This window comes from Drosophila miranda, chromosome 2, assembly GCF_003369915.1.
Source record: "Drosophila miranda strain MSH22 chromosome 2, D.miranda_PacBio2.1, whole genome shotgun sequence".
Classification (NCBI taxonomy): Eukaryota; Metazoa; Arthropoda; class Insecta; order Diptera; family Drosophilidae; genus Drosophila; species Drosophila miranda.
The window spans coordinates 31,113,138-31,134,539 of NC_046675.1; the positions used below are offsets into that span (position 1 = coordinate 31,113,138).

The following is a 21,402-nucleotide window of genomic DNA, read 5'->3' on the forward strand; positions in this document are numbered from 1 at the left end:
GAAAAAAGCATTAGTTTCGGTCTAAAAGAAGTCGTTTCTATACTCCACCTGATAGTAACGCGGATCATCCTCTGGATAGGCGCCACCCGATCTCTGCTGCTGCTGCTGTTGCTGCTGCTGCTGCTGTTGTTGTTGTTGCATGCCATAGCCCCCGTATCCCTGCTGCGACTGCTGCGGATTCATTGGCTGCATTCGGCCTCGCTGTTGCTGTGGATGCTGCTGCTGCTGCTGATGCGGATGCTGGCCCGGGCTCATCATGGGATCCATGCCACTGTCCGAGACGGACAGACGGCGATTCGTGGGCTGCTCCTGCTGCGAGTACTGCCTCCGTAGCATGCTGCCAGCCCGTTGCATGGGCAGGTTCTCCTTCTCGGCGGCACTGCGCGTACGCTCCAGCTTGGGCCGCTTGTCCGTCGTGTCGTGCGGATCCACAATGGCCTGCTGGGAGATGTCCTAAGGGCAAGAAAGGATACAGGAAACACTATAGAGACCAGGTCATATGGCGGCTGTACTCACGCTGCTGCCGTCGGGCTCGATGCGGCGGATAAAACCGTCCTGCTGGGCTCCCGTTTTGTTGATCCATTGGCCCGTCTTGGAGAGCAGCTCCTGCTTCTTGCGGCAGAGTATACAGACCCAAATCACCTGAAAGACAGACACAAACACAGACACACCGTATATCATTGCCGCTTCAATCAATCGTTCACTCTCTAGAAAATCTATCTGTAGGATATAGTAATAAATTTACGAATATGGAAGAGGCAACACTGGACGATCTGTTTGCGAATGCCGATGAGGAAGTGTATGAGGAGGAGCCACAGGAGCCACCTGTTAGGGGATCCCTGCTCTATTTCATGTCAAAAATGTGGGATTTTTGGAACTGGAACATCCGGATGGTCACCTTCGTGGAGCGTTTACCTCTCGAGTACTTTGCCGGCTTCTGGCATTTCCATATCGTTCATGCCGGCGACTATTTGGATCCAGAATTAAATTTGCGGCACTTTCAATGGTACCACATATCGGTGGTATTTCGTGGCACAAGCTTTTGGACACACCGAAGGAATGGTCCTCGTCATGGTGCCATTGGAATGCCACTTGAAATTCGATAAAAACACCCCCTCCTGCTCTCCACGCTGATGTTTGGTCCCGCCCCCCCTTCCGCCACGGAGAGGACCCCGTCAACATCTGGTATCGTATCTTCGTCGTGTCTGAGGTTGTGTGACATTTTGGCAGCAATTCAACGATGGAAAAACGTTTGGCAGCACGGCCAGCAGATGATAAGCTCGCGGGGAGGAACCGTAACCCCCTCCACCTCCCCTCCCCCCCCTCCCAGCGATACGGTTCACTGAGTTAAATAAAAAATTGAAAAAAAAAAGTAATTGAAATGCGATGCACTGCACTGTACAGGGGGGAGGGGGAGCGGGGAGTGCAGGGATATGCACTGCGGGGTAAGAAGTCCATAGACCGTTGAAAGGTATTCCAATGCCAACAATTCGGAGAGAGAGAGAAAGCTCAAGGAAATGCTCATCGATTGGGGAGGAAGAGTTCTCTGGTGGTGAATGGTTCTCTCATTCAATAACTGTTTGGAATGCTGCCAGTCACGTGTAAACGTTGAATGATTGAATTCTCAGGGGAAACGGAATTATTTAAGAATTATTAAAGGTGCTGGGGACTCTCTTAATCCTTTCCTCTAGGTACGCTATTGTTTTACGCGTCATGCAGCAGTTCCCCTCGATCATTTATGTACGCTTTCATCTGGAAAAGGGGCGTACAAATGCTAGCCTCCTAATAGGATATCAAAGATTATTCTTATACCAAAATGAGCCATGATTCATGCCCTGAATATCGCATATCTTTTGTTTTTGCTCTCTTGGCACCGACTTTTGCTAGTCGCCCAATGCTCTGTACTATTTTTCTAGGCTCTGCAGACCAAAGAGTAACTTTTTTCTGCTCCTCGCCAAAGAATATGTACATTGTTGTTGGATTCGGGGGACCGACTCAGCTGCAAAAGGCATTCACGGCGCTCAGAGGCCAAGCATTATTCCAGTTCCCCAAAAAGCATCGAAATGGAGTTTGCTCTCGAGGCAATATCCTTTTATTTTATAGTCCTTGATTAGGAGGCAGTTTTCCCAACTACATTTGTTTCATTCCTTTACAGATCCCTCGCAAAGGTCCCTCTCATCTCCTGACCTTTAGAAAGAACACCCTCAAAGGACTATCTTCCTACCCAGAATCCACTTCTTTTTTTTAAATAATGAGTGTCAAATTGTGAGGCGCCAGACTGGACCCCAGAGCTCATGGACACCCACTCGGTTGGCCGCCGACTCTCGCCAATTATCTATCCCCCATACGACGGGTAGGGGAGGGGCGGCGGCGACGACTGTGGCGTTTATTTATGCACACTACGCGTCACTGGGGACAGTTGGCAACAAGGCGACAAGCACTGCCAATGGGGCGTATGAGTGATGGCTGCTTAGGGGTCGCCAGCCGCCTGGCGTCAGAGTTTTGGCAACGTCGTCGACCTATTTATCAATGAGCGGAAAATTAAGCTGTCCCCGAATCCAAGCCCAAAAGTCAGCATTTACGCGCTGCCACGCGCTGACCCTCTCCCAAAGGCCTGATGGGGTCTGAAGGCAGCTCCATTCTAGAGTGAGATTCGATTCGATTCGATTCGATTCAGTCTGCTGTCAGTCAAATGGCGGATGGCGGATGGCGGATGTCGGATGGCGGCTTACTGCACTCACCTTGTTGCTGCGAAGTGTCACCTTGCCGCCGCAACGGGCACAGCAGCGTATGTTGCAGTAATGGCAAATGTGTCCGACGCCATCGGCAAACTTGGTCTTAAGGCATATGTGACAGGTGGCATCCAGCTCGACGCCGGCCTTCTTTTGCTGCTCGGAGCGTTGTCTGATTTGCATTTCCAAAGTGACAACCTCGTCCTGTTTGCGACTGCACGGAGGAGAGAGAGAAAGAAAACCATTAAGAACAATGCAATCACTGAATGGAGTAGAGGATGTATCCATCTATCTATCCATCTATCTATAGCTTACCGCATTATCTCGTTCTGTGCCTCCTCCTCCTGCTTCTGCCGCATGAGCACATTCTCGATCTGCATGCGCTCGTGGGGGGTCAAATGAGAGAGATCGGGCATGTCGTCCATGGCTGCTGATTGGCTGATTGGCTGGTCTATGGGTGGGTCTGTTGATGGTCTCTTCCACGTCTCACAGTTGCGCCGTTTTAAACTAACTTTAGTTGCACTAATTAGCTTTAGTATCAATAAACTTTTCTTCTTGTTAAATATTTATAGAAATTTTTTTAGTTGGATTTAAAGCTTGTTTTCTTTTTTTTTTTTTGAATGCACTTTAGCAATATGTATTTATAAATATTTAAATTTAATATGTGGATTATTTGTTAAACCATTCTGATAGAAAATCACAGAGCAAATTTCAAAATTTCTTATGGTCTTTTGTTCTTTCTTTTTTTTTTGGTTTTTGTTTTGTTTTTTGTTTTTTGTTTTTGTTGTTGTTAGATTTGTTTTGTAGACATTTGGAAATTCGTTGAAAAATTTTTGTTCACAATGCACTCGTTTCTCTGTGTCTGTGTCTCTGTGTGTGTGTGGTGTGTCTCTTGGGTGTGTGCGTGTTTGTGTATGTGTGCCATGCCCTCTGACCCGTTTTTTGTTTTTGGTTTTTGTTTTATTTTGCGGATGGATGGCGCACAACTTCCTTCTTTGTGTTTGTTTGGCTTCCTTTTTCCTCCTTTGTTTTTAGACTTTTGTATTTCTTTGGTTGAATGCAAATTTGTGTGGAAAATTCTTCGTTTCTTCTTCTTCGTCTTCTGGTTTTTGCCTCATTTGTCCTCTACTGCTGCCACTTCGACTGCCTCTACTGCCGCTCTATATCGTTGCCGGCCCTTTGTAGCTGTTGCCTCTAATTGCAGTTTTTGTTCTTGTTTATGTTGTTGTATATTTTGTTGCTGTTGTTGCTGCTGCTGTTGTTGTTGTTGCCGCTGTGGATGTTGCCTTGTGCGTGGCTGCGTCATTTTTGCTTTCCAAATTACAGGCACCAACACTCTACTCCTCCTCGGTACACAGGGATTTGTAAATTTCTAGTTTTTTAGCACTAGAAAAAGCAAAACAGACAAGAAAAAGGTTTAAAGGGTTTGTATGTTTTATGTGGGCTTAAAATTGCTTAAATTCTGACTGAAAATAGAGCAGAGCTGGCATAAATTATGCCTTTAATCTATGCATAAATCGTCTTTGAAGTCCAACAAAAAGCGCCATACAATAGGGGTATGCGGCTTGCGATTACATCAATTATTTTCATTATTAATCTATAGAGACTTTTCCCCCTTAAAGTGCACAAAGGGAGGGAAAAAAAGAAAGATTTGAAGTATTTTTTAGAGAAATCCGTTATTAATGGATTTTTTCCCATTTGGGATATAAATTATAGTCAAAAAGTAATAAAATTTTGGTTTCAAACTCCAACAAAAGGGAAACCATAAATTCCTGAAACAAAAATAAACCAAAAGACATATAAATTTCATTATAAAGAAAGAGAAAAATACTGCTTTTAGTCCACATAGAAATTTTTCTTTAGAAAAACGAATCTCGAAACCGGAAAAGCGTAGGTAAAAGTGGAAATTAATTGCATTCCTGTGAGAATTGCTGCTGGTATTTATTCTGGTTTATAAAATCATTCCTGGAAAAGCAGCTCAATTGCAGAGAGAAGAAAAATAACCACAGATTCCCTGCCACTTCGGGGGAAATGGAACAAAAACAGTCCGAGAGTTTTCTCGAGAAAATTCCAATAACTGCATAGATATGGAAAAATTGCTTAAATTTCATTTAATTTCACTTGCCAATAATCTGTTGAGCATGGAAAAGGGGAGAATACCGCAACACGTTTAGAAAGTATTTCATATTGCAGCCCAAAAGCAGGCAGCACTTTTTAGGCAGGACCCAAGAAACATTTTTAGTTTGCATCCCAAGCGCAGGCAACACTTTTTAATGTCTCTGAGCAAAGTATTTAATTGCAGCCCAAAAGCAGGCAGCATTTTTTAATGGATTAAAACTAAATTGTAAATCGCATCCCAAAAGCAGGCAACACTTTTTTCTTCTTCCCATTTAATTTAAATCCGTAAAAACATAAAATGCCATGTGAAAGAAATTGTAATATATAAACTAAAATGAGAACAAAGTATATATAGAAAAAAAAAAACTAACGGAAATGAGAAATTTTAACGAGATGAGGTCCAGGCAAGGGCCCTACCAGGGCGGGTGGTGGATGGAGTTTCTGGCCGCAATGCAAACATATGTAACTGTATTTATGGCCATCAACGTGCCAGGGCAAACAAGCAACCAACCAACAACCAACCAGCCGCAAAACGGGGCAAGTAGTCGTAGTCGTGGGTCGGTCCCTTCACAGCGAGAGAGAGAGAGACAGGGGGGACAGTGGGGACATTGCGGTTGACACGGTGACGCACGTACAAAATGCGAAAATATATACGAGGCCATCTGTACAACCCCCCCACCCCCCCTCCCCAACCGATATACTAGATATAGCTGCCACGCATAAAGAGGAGATTGCCTGGCCAGACGGAAGAGACATTGAGGGGGGAAGGGTGGAACCGGGGGGGGGGGGGGTGCTATTTATGTTGACAAATCCCCCTACTACCCACCTGATTGGGGGCGGGGGAGGGTGTTGCAGTATGCAACCGGATGCAAACACTTTACGGAACTTAGGAAACGGCAGCAAGTAGCTTTCAATGTGCCTCATTTCCTTATGCCACAGGAAGCAATCGACGTCCCTAAACGTAATTAAATGCCCTCAACGCAGAGGAGCTTCTGGCACAAAGCAGGAAGGGTATCGACCTCTAATCTGTGCGGCCAGGAGCAGCTGTTGCCACAGGATTTGCAGCAGCTTTGATTGCATAAATATTGCAGCAGATGCGCCAGGTCGGAGGACATTTGTCTTTGAATTAAATTTGATTCATGGAGCATCAAAACTCCGAGCACAACGAAACTCCAATTGATTTGCTCATCTGAATGGATATTTATTGCGGGTTTATGGCTGCTGGTGTCTTATCCTTAGGGCATACACACACACACACACACACACATGCCCCCTCTTGGCCTATAACTTATGTAGTTCAAGCGAGATAAAATCCAGAGCTTCCAGTGGTGTTTATGGGCCTCTGCTTTATGCCCTGTGCCTGGGCCTGTGCCTCTGTCTGTCTGTGACAGGCTCCCGGCTATGGATTCAACGTCAGAGCATCAGCTCCCTGTGGCTCATGAATTGATAATGCAGCAAATGCAGCATGAGGCGCCTGCAACAACAGCGACAACATCCATGCAAAATTGATGACTGCGTTGGGGTTGGGCCTGGGCCTGGGGTTGGGCTTTCGGTTTGGGGGCCAGCTGTGTGAGACTTAAGTGGCTGCTTTATGCCACCAGATGCCATACCGAGCGTGAAATCAGGACACCAGGACACACACACACACACACACACACACACAGCTCTGCTGCGAGACACAGTCGCTGAATGGGAAACGAGGGAATGGTTGGCCACAGGAACACGAAACATTAAGACACCATTAACTGTTAAGGCATGGAGGTCGTATTTGTATTATTTGGAAATTTATATATATGAAATTTGAAAATTTCTGTAGAAAGTAGGAAAATATAACCCAAGGAATGCCTATTTTTTGACCAAAAAAAACTTGTTTTTTTCTGTATTTGAATTTATTGGAAATTGGAATAGAAATTTAAAAAATTTCTAATTTCCTCTAGAAAATGTGAAAATATAACCCAAGGAATGCCTATTTTTTGTACCTAAACTATGCAAATAATTCGAACAAAAAAATAACTTAATGCTTTTACGGGTGGTTTTTTTCTGTAGAAATTTTATAATATACATATTTTTTGTACCTAAACTATGCAATAATTAAAAAAAAAGAAATACCTTAATGCTTTTACAAAAGGTCTTTTTCTGTAGAAAATTTCTCTAATCTTCTGTAGAAAATATGAAAATATAACCCAAGGAATGCCTTCTTTCTAGTAAAAGTTGGTGTTTTTCTGCCTGAATTGTTTTTCCTTGATTTTTATGATTTTCTCTTCTGCACACATAAATCATGCAAATGGAATATTCATTCTCTGGTATTCAAAACTTTATTTAATTAGTTGAATAAACAAATAAATAAAGTAAATTGTGAAAAGACAGGCAGGCAGGCAGGAGAGAGAGAGAGAGGGAGAGGGAGAGGAGGCAGGAGGCAGGAGAGCGGAAGGGCATTAACTATTCACCACGAAACCTCCTCTCGAATGCGCGCGCTTGCGTTGGCGAGCGAGAGAAATTCCCCCATAAATTTCCCCTTTGGATTCCCTGTATTCAAAATTTCCCGCTGTAATTATATTCCCCCCCCCCAACCGCCTGTCGTTTACTTCGTGGCAGATAAAAACACATTCCCGCTGACCGTACAACCCGAAGAACAGATGATGGAAAACCCCCAAAGCGCAAAGGAAAAACTTATCAGGCACAAGGATAAATTATAATAATAATGAAAAATCCAATGGGGGGGGGGGAGTAAAGCACTGCACTGCAAGGAGGAGGAGGAGGAGGTCAGTTCTTTGGCCCTGTGTGTGTGGCGCCGCCTGGCCATTAGCCAAGGTTATGCCACATTACGCATACGCCCCCGCACCAAACGAGTGAAGGGAATAGTTCACATACGTGGCAGTAGCCAGCCGCCCGTTGCCCGCCGCCCGCCGCCCCCACACTCTGTCCGCCATGTGAAATGTGAAAGTTCACTGCCAAACTCTGCCACAGCTCCTGCTGTTGTTGCTGCCTCTTGCCTTTTCCCCCAACTGATAATTGACGCTTTCAATTAGCCATCGCAATCAGCAGCAGAAGAGCCAAACAGCAAGAAACCGCATTGAAAATGCATTTCAAAATGTCTAACAGAAACGCCCCCTCCCCCCCTCTGTTTCAGAGGGCAAGGGGCAACATTGCAACACAAGAAAACCATAAAGCAAAAGGTCAACATGCTAAATGCTTGCAATCGAAAGCCGAGAATAATGTAAATTGTGGAAAATAAGAAGGAAACAAATAGAAGAGAAAACGATGGTCCGTGGATACGTGGGGCGCGTGGGTTCGGCACTTTTCTCTGTATTAAAGATTAGCTTCTATTTTCAGAACAGTTTTCCAAACATTCAAGGGTACAATAAATACATATTTAATGAGAATTTGAGGAAAATGCCACCAGCGAAGGGAAATTCTATGAAAATATTTCTTGGAAGAGTGGGCGGAGCCCTGCATTGAGCTAAAAATATGTTCCAGCAATAACCTTATAACCTTTAGATTATGGTAGACATGGTGCAACGCCAGTAGTGGGGGGGAGGGGGGGGGGGGGTGGCTCATGCAATTAACAAAACACAAATCCTTTACCTAGGAAATATGGTATTTCCAGGAATACTATTTATATATCCACCTTCCACCTTTTTTCTTGGAATACAACCAAGCAATCTGTTTACCACAATTCTGCATTAATTATTAAATTAAGAACTTTCTGGAATCCTTAGAGCCATCACTTTTCTGTCGTTCATTCCGTAAAAAGAAGAATTTGTTTCTTTGAGAAAGAAATCGCCTTCCCCTGTCATCGTTTTCATGGCTTTTATTCTGTGGAAAGAAAAAAATCTTTCCTTTCATCGCTTTTAAGCGGAAACAGAAGAAAGTTCTTCCAACTTTCCTGGCTTTCATTCTGAAAAAAGAAACATCTTCCTCTTGGAAGGGAGGGCATTCCATAAAAAGACAGATCTTCTTTTGCATTTCCTTTAATTCGGAAAGAAACCCCTTTCGTTTTCAGGAACATCATCTTCTTTACATCCCTTTCATTCTTTAGAAAGATAGACCTTCCGCTTTTTATCCCTTTTACTCTGTAGAAAGAAACATCCCCTGTTCATCCCTTCCATTTCGTAGAATGGCCATTCCCTTGTCATTCATTCCATTCCTTCGCAAGAAAGATCCTCTCTTTCCAGAAATATCTATCCATTTCATTAATTTTGTTCTTTATAAAGAAAGTTAAGTCCATTCTTTCATGGAGTTCATTCCGAAGAAAGAAGAATCTTCTGCTTTCATTCGCTTCTATTCTCTGAAAAAAAAAGATCCGCTCTTTCATCCCTTCCATTCTTTAGGAACAAAGATCCTCTTTCATCCCTTCCATTCCTTGGGAAGAAAGATCCTCTCTTGTATCCCTTTTATTCTGAAAGAAAGATCTTTCCTTTTCCCCGCCGTTATTCTTTAGCAAGGAAGATCCTCTCTTTCATGGGTTTTATTTCTTAGAATGAAACATCTTAGCCTTTTCATTCCTCCGATCTTTAGAAAGAAACATCTTCCCCTGTTCATCCCTTACATTTTGTAGAAGGACATATTTTCCCCTTTTCCTCCTTTCCATTCTTTAGATCCACTCTTTCATGGCTTTCATTCCGAAGAAAGAAGAATCTTCTACTTTAATCGCTTTAAACATCTTCCCTTTTGAATGCTTCAACTCTTTCAAAAGAAAGACCTTCTTTTTCATCCCGTTCATTCTGTAGAAACAATCACTAATCTCTCCCTAAATTCCCAATGCCCTGGCGGATAATAGTTGAAAATCTTCCACTCATGAGTACCCTTACCCATCCTACACTCATTTTATACCATACTTCATCTTTTTTTATATTATTTTCTATCTAATTCTCTCAAAAATCACACATTTTTCTTCCCTACAGCTAGTCCTTCGCACATTTTTCATATAAATTTACCATTTTCCCTTCTACTCTTCGTATATTTATCCCAAAAATCTCTTTAAAAATTTCCCAGCAACAGGTTTTTCTCTTTTCTTTAATTAGAAAAACCCTCCCTCTTGCAAATTCCTCCCCTTCCCCGAAAGCCCTTTTCAAATATAGAACTCCTGGCCTTAAAAACTTTCTCTTTTCCGTTTTTGTTGGCCCTTTTTCTTTGCCCTATTTTTGTCCACTTAAAATTCCCCTATTTTCAGTTTTTGTAGTTTTCCATTTTCCATTTTTGGCGGCCAAAAGGGCAACCAGTGAGAGAGAGAGAGAGAGAGAGGGGAGAACGAGGGTAGAACACACACCTGTCAACACGGTGGGGAGGGGGGGGGGGGGGTTCTGTTCCTTCGTTTGTTTTTCTTATCTTGAATGTAGTTTTTCACGGTGACGTCACGGTGGTGGCACCCCACCAACCCCTCCCCCTATCCCGCTGTGTGTGAGATCGCTGTGAAATTTATGCAAAAAAGGAAAAAACTTAAACCGTCATGCCGCCCCGTCAATGGGTGCAATGGACTTTGGGGAAACGACTTGACGGGGGGGGCACAAACACTCATGAAAGAAAAGAAAACGTGGCCAAAGCCAAAGCCAAAAACTATAAACGAGGCAATGACTTGGCGACTCTTGTGGCCGTTGCCGTTGCCGTTGCTGTTGCTGTTATTTTCTGCCGTTTTGGCTGCCAAAAAGAGGTCTCCGCCCCCCTCCTTCCTCCTAATGACCATTTTGCATTCAGTGGCACTCTCGGACACACACATGCCGCATGCCACATGCCACATGAGCATATAATTATATTTATTCATTTATTCATTCATAGAGCAGTCACAAAAGTCACTGCACTCCGTACTCGGCACTCGGACACGGTTTGTGGCAAAGAGAAACCTCTGAAACAAATGAATATCCTGTTCCCTGTTTTCTGTGCCCGTCCTGTTTCCTGTTCAACTTTTTCAATTGCTCTCACAATTTCCATGCAATTAACAAACAACAAAGAAAAAGGCTGTCACCCCCTTTCGGGGGCACAACGGATGCTGCAAGTTGGGCCAACAAGAGGCATTTGTTTTACCCCCCGCCCGCTGCTGCACTCGAGAAGAGAATGTCAGAAGAGGCAATGACATCGAAGCATAAAAAGCAATTTTATGCACACATTGACCCTCAAAAGGGGGGCAGCGGCAGCGGCAGCCAGAGAGGGGCACAAATGCTGTGTCAATGGATAGTTGTTCCACCCACACCCACACAAAGAGGGAGGGCGGGGTGCACCCATTTGCCATTACTCATACGCCTCGTGTGCATTGTCAAACATTTATGACGTCCATTTAGGTCTCTTAGTCTCTCTGTCTGTCCCTCTGTCTCTCTGTATGTGTGTGTGTGTGTCGTCATTATAATCATTTGTCTAAAAACCTCCCCCTGCCACCCTCTGCTGTGTTGCCTAGTGACGTTTGCCATTTGGCATCGGACAAGTCGAAAAGAAAATCGATTCCTGCTGGTTGCCTGCCCGCCTGTTGCTGCCTCATTGCCTCTCGTGTTACTGTTCTGCTGTGTTCTATAACTAGTTTACCTTTTAATTAAATTTAACGCCCATCGATGGGGCCCAACCCCCTGTTCATTATTGCCCAGTAAACAGAGAAGCAGAGAAGCAGAGCAGCAGAACAGCAGCAACAAAAGCCAGCAAAAAGGTGGCAATCTCTTGGCCATTGTTTAGTCTTTCTTTTGCTATAGGACTGGCAATTGTTGTTGCACGTTGGCGGCTTGTGTTGCACTGATTTTGTGGCAAAATGAGAGCTAGATGGTGGGGCTATCCTTATTAAGATAATAGCAGACTCATTAATCGTTATTAAGTGCTTATGCAAGAGGCTAGAAAAATGCTCCAAAATGGCAAGAAAAATACTGATTTGAAAATTAAAATAAATTAATTAAAATAATTAATACAAATTTAAAAATATTAAGTACAAATTTAATTAATTAAATGCTTACTTAAAATAATAAAATAAAATAAAATAATTGTAATTAATAATAAATATAAAAAAGAAATAACACCAAAATTAAATTAATAAAAAATATTGAAAACAAATAACACAAAAATTAAATTAATAATATAAAAAAATCATTAAAATTATGTACGCTTTGCATTAAATAATTATTAAAAAAGAATCTAAAATGACTTAATTTCTAATTAATATTTAACACATACTAAATAATAAATAATAAAAATAATAACAATAAATAATAAATTAATAAATACCCTCAAAAGTTAATTAAATAATTAAATAAATATTTTAATAATTAATTACTAATACTTAATAACTCTATTAAAGAATTAATAAATTAATTGAGAACATATTTATAAAAAATTGTATAATAATAAATCATAAAAAAAATAGTAATAAAGCGACTAGTTAGTGGAAGGAACTCTAATAAGTAGAACTAAAAAACACCTCCGCATTAAATCATTTTCCTTTTCTTTCCTTCTCCCATTTCTCTTCCCTTCCTCCCATTTTGAGGCACATGAAATTCTGTGTATTGCCAATAAAAAAATAGAATCCTTTGATTGCATTGAGAAAATTCTTAGAACCTCAAATTTGAGCTTCAATTCTTCAGAAACTTTCCCAAATTCGACCACAGAATATGTTCATTAAATATTTCTCCGAAATGCAATCACAAATTTCCCTTCAATTTCATTAACTTACATGCATTTCTCTATCAAGTTGTTTTTTGTTTTTGTTTTTTGTTTTTAGAGTTGTGTAAACGGCGTTGTCTGTTCATTCGTTGTTTGTTTTTTTAAAGATTTTTGTTCGGTTTTGTTTTTTTTTTATAAATTAGAAAAGTTGTTGCTTGTTTTTTTGTTCGAGACACTTGTTATATATTTTGTTGAGTTTGGAATTTAATTGTAGTAAAAGCAATGCTGTATATAAGAAATTTCAGTTGGATTTCGTTTTTTTTGTTTGCTATTTACAAGGCCTTTTTATGACTTGGGGGTTTCAATATTTGTGGTATATTTTGTTGTTGTTTATGTCACTGTAAAATAATATACATATTTAATTATTTATGAAGCACACACACTACAATATATCTCTCGCTGGGAATCTTGTTGTTGCCTTCGCCAGCTTCGATGGCCGTCTAAGAGGAGACTTTGAAGTTGAGTAGTAATTATGTTGCATGCTGCCAGTGCCTCCTGGTGTCTGCTCTGTGTCTTCAATTATTGTAACAGAGAGACAGTGAGAGACAGAGAGAGAGAGAGAGAGAGAGAGAGAGAGAAAGAGAGAGAGAGAGAGAGAGAGACAGCTGCGCCAATGCAGCTGACAGGAAATACTGGGATGTTTATTGTGGGGCCACTCTGTGTGTGGATTTCCTTTTGCTGGCAAGCCATCACGGGCTTAGCGCATATCAATCATACGCACTGTGATTTCACAAATACTTTTATTTTTTAATACATTTTATTTGTAATTTTTTTATATTATTTTTTATATTTAATTTTGTTTTATTTTGTATTAATCTTTATTTTTTGTTACTTTTTTTTCGTGTGTGGTGAACTTTAACAAAACGAGTGAGTGACTTCTCTCTCTCTCTCTCTCTCTTTTCCTGCCCTCTTTCTCTCTCTCTCTTTGTCTCTCCTTTTCTTTGTTTTTTACACACAAACATTTGATTAATTTCCTTGGGACTTGACTTCTTTTTTCTTATTATAAAAATAAATTATAGTGCAAGAAAATGTACATTTTCTTAGTGAAATTTTCCCTTATGAAAAGTGCCTTTTCTTGCCTTTCTCAAGGATTTAGCATTTAAACGTTACGTGTATGTATGTGTCTGTGTGTGTGTGTGTGTTTTGCTTTATTTTTCTGCATATTAAATGCGCTCATTCGCACTGGACGATGAGTGCAAGAGCAAGACAAGAGACGAGATCATGGCCAACACACACTCACACACAACAAAGGAGAGAGAAGAGAGCGGAGGAGCGTGGGGTAGGGAAAAGAGAGTGGAGGACCATGGGGGAGGGCACAGCGTGGAGCGTGGAGGAGCATGGGCTAGGGAAGAGAGTGGCGGACCATAGGGGAGATAAGAGAGGAGTGCTGCAGAGAGAGAGCGGAGTGCTTGCTGCTCTCCTCTTTTTTTTTTCTTCCTTTTGGGTGGGATTGCGTGGCTGTGTGTGTACAGAAAAGAAAAACCCAAGAAAAAACCCTACACAAAAAAAAAAAAAATTAAAATTTTAATTTTGTTGTTGTTGTTGTTGTTGCCTTACTTTTTAAACACTCTTTTTGGTTGTTGGTTGTTGTTTGCTGGTATTTGTTGTTGTTGCTACTGTTGTTGTTGTTGTTTTTAGCTATTTATTTAGTTGCTGTCATTAGCTTAAATCACAATTGGTTTGCACTTAGATTTTCTATATAGATTTGTGTGTGTATAACATAGGCAAATATATATATATATACTATATATGTACGATGTATATATATGTATTTCTATAAGGCCGTATTTTGCCTCGTATGTGCATTCCATATGCGCATACAATTTTTATTCTGATTTCAAGATTTTTTTCATTGTTGAATATTTTGAAATATTTTTTTTGTTTTGGGTTATTTGTTGTTGTAACTGCTGCTACTGTTGTTGTAGTTGTTGTTGTTGTTGTTGTGGCTGTTGTTGTAGTTGCTGCTGTTTGTTGGTTGTTGAATGAAGCTTGAAGCCCTGCCTTGCCCCCCCGCCAGCTGCCTGCCTGCCTGCTGCCTTCTGCCTTCTGCTCCTGCCTCTGCTGCTGCTGTTGCTGCTGCTGCTGCTGCTGCTATGGATTACAACAACAACTGCCACTGCGACGACAACGACGACGACGACGACAACGACAACGACTGCGACGACGGCAACGACGACATCACGACGACACGACAACGACTGAAAGCAAAACCTGAAGCTGAAGCTGAAGCTGAGGGCAGCGCCGATACGCCACACGACGGACGATTCCCACCTACGTTGACGCCGACGCTTGGATTTTGATTGTCGTCAGCAGTTCAGGAATTACTCTCTTACTCTCACACGCACAGAGTTTGCTCCGCTCTCTGGTTAATGCTCGCTCGCACGCTCTCTCTCTCTCTCTCCCTTTGTGGTGCTGGTTAACGCTGTGGTGAAATCTGACTGCGGGAGTTGTTAACCCACGAAAGAAGGGAGCCACTCTCTCTGCAGATGTGCGTGAGTGTGCGTGTGTGTGAGAGGGAGCCCTCTGTCTCTGTGTGTGTGTGTGTGTGTGTGAAAACAGGGAGCACATGTCACAGTATGTGGCAGCACACATCTCTCTTCTAATGCGGGAAACAGGGAGCACATGTCCCTCTTGTATTAAAGTGGGAGCACATCTCTCTCTCTCTCTTTCACTCTCTCCCTGTCGCTGCATGCGTGTGTGTGTGTGTGTGTGAATACAGTTATGAGTGGCTTTTCATATTTCATGTGCAATTTTAACACCTACTACAAACTAACTGCTGGAATAAATGTTCGCTTCTGTGTGTGGCAACCCACTCCCTGCCCTCCCCAAAGGATCCCTCTCTGCCTCAACTACTTTTGGAAGGGGCCATCCTTTGGGGGCGCATTAAATGTCTCATCTACAGATGTATGTTGCTGTTTTGGGGCACGGGGCAAGCAACATCATGTTGCATATTCATAAAAATTACAAAACTCTTTAGGTACGCTTGGTTGTTGGTTATTGTTGTTGTTGTTCGGGGGCTAATTGTATCCTTTCATCTTCAATGCATTTTTCATTGCCTACTTTTGAGCGCTAACCAAGGAGTGAGGCAGGAATTTTGTGTTTTATGAATAGATTTAATTTTTAAGTGAGAATCAAAAGGTTTGGTAATTTTTACCACTCACAAATATAACTAAACTTGCCTTCAATGCAGTAGTTTACTTGGACAATGGACAAGTCTGTCAACACTGATCCAGTTAGCTTTAATAATAGTAATTTTCCTATCAAGAATGATTATTATGGGTGGTTAAATATTTTTTGAATTACTAATGACATATAGAAATGTACAATGACGGCACAGCAATTTCTTTTCGGTTTACTGCTGATTTGAAAACGTTTCTGTCGCAATATTGAGATAAGAAAAATTTTAATCTATAAAGGAATCAGTTTTTTATAAAATTAGCTAATTTTTATAAGCTTAACTATATTACAATATTCTTTATAATTTTTAAAACCAGTAAAGGTCTTAAATTTGTAGTAAAAAGGCATATATTTATATTCTAGAATTTTTTGATTTAATTTTTAAATTAAAGTTTTTTTTTTTAATTGTTGTTAATATATTTGAATAAATTTATATATTTTCGTTATATTTCTGTATAAACAAAATTATTTAAATTTGTTTAACATAATAGAATATAATATATAATAAAAATCATTTAAAAAATTAAATTGTTTCCCCTTCTTATATAAAAAAATAGACAATTTTAATACCAATAAAAAAATTAAATATAAATGTATTCACACTTTTTTTTAACATGATAAATTTTTAAAATAATAAAATGCATAAATAATTTACTTAAAAATTACCATTCAAATTAGATTCTCTTTAAAAAAAACCTCCCTCCATTCATGCTTCCCATTTGTGGGCCCTTTAGAAACAAAAGAAAATCACGTGATAGCCCAAAAAATATCTTTAAAAAATCCTCTCCCCCCCCACAAAATGTGACCCCGTCTTGTGTTGAATTTCAGTTGTCGTTTGCTGCTTTTCGGTTATATCTGGCAGCTTATCGCAGCCCATCATAAGATTTAGCGTAAATTGGCACCCCATGACCCAACTCCACCCCCAAACCGCTAACCCCGAGTCCCATTCGTAAACCCATCTGAGAGCCAGTTGCTTATCTAAGGCAACAAAACAGCAGAAAACCAGAAACAGAAAGATACTTTTTGAGGATTCCTGATAGCCTGTTCATTTGCCATGTCTTCGGCTCCAACACGAGAGGGAGACAGGCGAGAGAGAGAGGGGTGGAGAGAGAGGGGGGGAGAGAGAGCGATTTGATTTCCTGCGGAAATGTTGCGGGGGGGGAGGTGGAGAGCGGAAGTGGGAGTCTGTGGGAGCCTGCGGCATAGCCGTTCGTTCCTTCTCTTACATTGTATCTGTATCTGTGTGTGTGTGTGTGTGTGTGTGCGACTGACGTCATTGAGCTTTTTATTGATTTCCATTTTTACTAGAAAAAAAAAACCCAAGAAAAGTCACAGCAGAAGCAGAAGAAAGACTTGGGCTAGGACACCCAGACGAAGGGCAATACCACGACCCCCAACAGATGCCCCGACGAGAGGCGCAATTAAAGAGGGGGGAAAAGCTTCAGTGGGGCAGGAAAGGGTAGAGGCTAATGGTAAACAGCAGAAGGCAGCAGAAGGATGCCCACAAAAGGAACTGCCATTGTCCCACGAGGGCGCTAGAGGGGCGGATGGAGGGTAAATAAAATCGCATCAAAGTGTATACCAATCGTATAATCGTAGTATAATTTAATTTTGTTATTTGCCTTTACCTCGAACTCGACTCCGACTCCGATTCCCGTAATCAGCTGCACAGCTGCCGCTCTTGTGTCTATTTATTGGTTCTATTTATACGCCTAGTAGTACTCGCATGAGCGTATAAACATTCCGATTTATTTGAATATTTCTCTTGTGGTTCTATTGTTGTTTAACCAACAAACCAAGTTATGGTTTGGGTTTGGGTTTGGGTTCGGGGTAAAAATTAAGTCTACTCGAGTGTTGCTTTGCGGTAATGTATGGCTAGGAAAAGGCTTGATAGAGGGAGGATTAAAGGCGATGGATGAGCATTCTATGGAAAATTAAATTTGATTAACTATAGGGCTATACCTATATTTGTTCAAGATCTTAGATATTTTATAGTCAACTCAATATCCTAGGTAGGACATAAAATTCCCGCGATTTATCCATTAAACACAAAACAAAAAATTATAAAAACAATTGTAAAAATTATACAAAAATTTGATCTAAATAAATATATTTCATATTTCAATTATATATCTTTATATATTTAAATTAAATATGGCTACTTCCGTGGTCCAACGAGACCAAAACAAAAAAAATTAAAGGCTACTAGAAACCCTTTTTCGTTCCGATATTATTTTCTAAATTGCATAAAACTTAATTAATTTAACCAACTGGCATTAAATGTCATTAACTTTGATCTGAAAACCTAGTAAAATAGGCAAAAGTTGATTTTTTCGCTATATTTTGGCACTTTTATAGTTATGTTTTCCTTTACTATTTTCTCCTATAAGAAGGATGATTCTTGATAAAAGTTTTTCCTCAAAGTCTCTCTTAAAAGCCAACAAAGTTTTTTTTTCAAGGATATAAGCAGTGTTTTAATGGGAAAATATGGGGTGATAAGGTAAACAAAAGACATGGAAGAAGCGTACGTTCCGAATATAATTTAATATATTTAACCGAATATTTAATCTAAATGCGGTTGTGTGCCATTTTTCTCTGAGTGTAAAACCTTCCGCAGACACTCCAAATACGCTCCATCGCGGCGAATTCACAAATGGCCACCAATAGCCAAGACCACAACCATCGTGCTTGCAATCCCGAAAGCTTAGCCAATACCACAACCACAAACGCGAAAGAAGCAGCAGCCAAAGTTTCTTTCTCTTGGCAGAGCGAACTTTTGGCTTTCCTGCTCTCTTTCTCACTCTCTCCAGCTGAATGAAATGTCAAAGTGACAAGCTAAGGCCTGACAATAGAAAAGCTGTTTGAGAAGAGCGGAAAAATAAACAGATAAAGCCACCACCACCGCCCTCATACCAAACCAAACGCCCACCCACCCACACAAACGCCCACACAGCAGCAGAAGCAAAACAACCCCCCAAAAACCAGCACAGAAAAGAAATAAAATTCTCACAAAAAAATAAATACAAAGAAAATGCGAGAGAAAAAAGATTCTAGGAAAAACAAAAAATGTCTTCCAAGGGAACGTTCAAAAAAATGCGCCACACGCCGAGCCACCCACATAAACAATTTCAATGTGAAATAAACCTCCCCAAAAAAGCGCGTACTCTCTTTTTGATTGCTCTCGCTCTCTCTCTCTCTCTCTCTCTGTCTGTCTCTCTATTTGGGATGCTTTCTGGCTGTGTGTGTGTGCTCTGCCTCTGCGCGGAGGAGCAATCTCAACAGAGATGGGGCGAAAATCTCTAATAAGGATGCATGAAAAATTCATGGCCTAGCATCGCACACAGCCTGCCTTGGCTCGGGAGTAAACGACAACACTTTGACTCTGTCACACGCAGCGAGAGAACCACAGAAAAAAAAACACCAGACACAAAATAAAAAGAAATAGAAACACACACACACACACAGAAGCAATCGAATTTCTGAACGAATCTTTCTATCAATTGTGCAATAAATAAATCGCTGCATACGCTGCAGGGCGCAGTCGAAATCCCCGAAAATCCCCGAAAATCCCGTATCCGCGAGTGCTACGCAAATTTTTGGCAGGCAGGCAGCATAGCATCCTTCCAACGCGGCGGCGGTTGTATAATTTCCTTCCTTCATTACCGATTTGTGCGGGTAACCGGGGGGCAGACCGGGGTAACGGCAGCGGCCAAAGAGTGGGAGAAGAGGAGACGAGAGGAGAGGAGAGGAGAGCAGGAGAGAAGGCCCGGAAAAAGTTCTCATACAAAAGCTAAAAATATATAAGCCAGCAATGAAAACCTAATTGAATAAATGATTCGGAGTGCCTCTAAACAGGATAATTGCGTGCGTCTTGTTGTTGTTGTTGTTGGCCCGTGCTCGGTTTTTTTCGGCGAATGTGGACCCAAAGCGGAATCGGTAAAAGTTACTGAAAATACCAACAACAAAATAAAATAAAATACAAAAAAGTACAAAAAAAAAGGAATACATAGAGAGACGGAGAAGAGTAGCCGCTGCCGTTGCCGCCTGAAAACCAGGAAGGGAAGAGAGAGTGGGTAGAAGGAGAGGGGGAGAGAGTGCGGTAGAACGAGAAGGAGTAGCAGAGGGAGAGACGAAGAGAGAGAACGCGGAGTTGGGAGAGAAACATCAACATCCCATCCATCCGTTACTGCGTCGTCGAAAATAAAAGAGAGTAACCAAGAGAGAGCTTCAGTGGAAGGCAAAGAGAGAGTGGATCTTGTGGAACCCATTCCAAGTGGAAGCTAAGTTTATAAACAAAACGTTAATTACTCCAAAAGAAAGCAAAGGGAAATTAAACAAAAAAATTAAGTAATTCTTAAAAACGAATAAATTGGATTTAAACAAAATTAAATTAAATCGAAAATGGAAAAAATAAAGTAATTATTAAAATCAACTGATTAAAACCGAAAAATAATTTGTTACAAAAACAAATAGAAAAAGGATTAAAATCATCAAAAACGAGCCAAAAAAAGGAATTCAAAGGATTACAACCAAAAATAAAAAGAAAATTACAAATTGTTGGACTAAAACCCAAAAAGAGCGCGAAAATTAAAAGGATTAGAAAAGAAATGTAAAAATCAACTGATTAAAACCATAAATAACAAAAAAGAGGTCTAAAACCCCAAAAAAGGCAAATGTTATACATTTGCATCAAATGATTTAAACCAAAACCAAGTAACTTCGAAAAAACCTTAAGAAACCCTTCATACGAAGAAAAACAAGAAACAAAATAAAATTTCTGAAAGGTTTATAACAAAAAACCACAAGGAGATGTAACAAACAATTGATTAAAACCCAAAGCGAAACCCATACATATCATGTAAAACGCTCGAAAAAGCTTGCTGAAAACCCCAAAAAACCAAGCTCCATTATCTCAAAGAAAGCCAAAAAACCAAATGAACTAGTCTAAGGAAGAAAACGTTGTGCAAATTATCGCATACATATCAAACGCTCTTTCAAAGAGCAAAACCCTAGCATAAATATCGCATACACTACACCTAAGAGATAGAATATCTACAAATTATACATAGAGGAATGAATTCTTAAGCTAAAAAGCAGAAACAGAAACAGAAGCGGAAGCAGATTTTTGTTAGAAGTTTTACATCAGTTAACGAATGGAGTAAAAGAAGAAAGAGATATACAAAATATCAGAAAACATATCATTGAGGTTGCCTCAATAGCATCAGCAGCAGCTATAAAACATATCAATTATATATAGAGACTAAGGATATTAAGGATTCAGGAGAAGGATCATTGTTTACTTTATCAAAAACGAGGACCAATTTCTTATGAGAGGACGAACCATTCAAAAGGAATTAATGCTAAAAAGGTAAGCACTTCTTTAAGTACAATATTTACAATAGATTTGACAAAAGTAGCCAGGGATTCTATGAATAAATTTCTTTGAAAATCAATGAATGCAGCCAACCAGAAGAGTCCATCAGGAATCTATTTATCTTTAACACAACTCTCAGTCTTTTAAAGAAACTTGTCTTCAGTTTTTAGTTTTCGTTAAAAAATGTCAAAATTTTAGTTTTTTCTGTTGCAAACCAAAGCAGCTTGAACATTTGTGACTTTCTTCGATATTCTCAAGACAGCAGCTGTTTTGGCATCACGTAGGAGGAGTACATGACTGACAGCCAAAGGTCTTTCTTTAAAGATAATGTAGTAAGAAAACCCACTCGGGAGTGCATATATCTGGGAG

General features: G+C 40.5%; 2 protein-coding genes across 29 annotated transcripts in view; one reads left to right on the forward strand and one right to left on the reverse strand.

Annotated features, from left to right (window-relative positions):
* LOC108154948 (regulating synaptic membrane exocytosis protein 2) overlaps positions 1 to 21,402 on the reverse strand; it is a 186,268-nt gene that overhangs the window by 34,523 nt on the left and 130,343 nt on the right. For 25 of the 28 annotated variants that reach the window (XM_017285453.2, XM_033390206.1, XM_017285452.2 and 22 more), the window contains exons 1-6: positions 14,040 to 14,554; positions 12,493 to 12,820; positions 3,048 to 4,118; positions 2,742 to 2,946; positions 517 to 642; positions 49 to 453 (exon numbers count right to left, since the gene is read on the reverse strand). In XM_017285453.2, the coding sequence (XP_017140942.1) occupies positions 49 to 453; positions 517 to 642; positions 2,742 to 2,946; positions 3,048 to 3,157 (846 nt within the window). In that variant the 5' untranslated portion in view covers positions 3,158 to 4,118; positions 12,493 to 12,820; positions 14,040 to 14,554. Of the gene's footprint in view, positions 1 to 48; positions 454 to 516; positions 643 to 2,741; positions 2,947 to 3,047; positions 4,119 to 12,492; positions 12,995 to 14,039; positions 14,555 to 21,402 lie in introns of those variants that run through there. The other 3 variants (XM_033390193.1, XM_033390191.1, XM_033390192.1) reach the window with 3 other exon arrangements.
* Positions 676 to 1,347, forward strand: LOC108154952. The gene has a single exon (XM_017285459.2). The coding sequence runs from the start codon at positions 750 to 752 to the stop codon at positions 1,104 to 1,106; it is 357 nt and encodes a 118-aa protein (XP_017140948.1). The 5' UTR covers positions 676 to 749; the 3' UTR covers positions 1,107 to 1,347.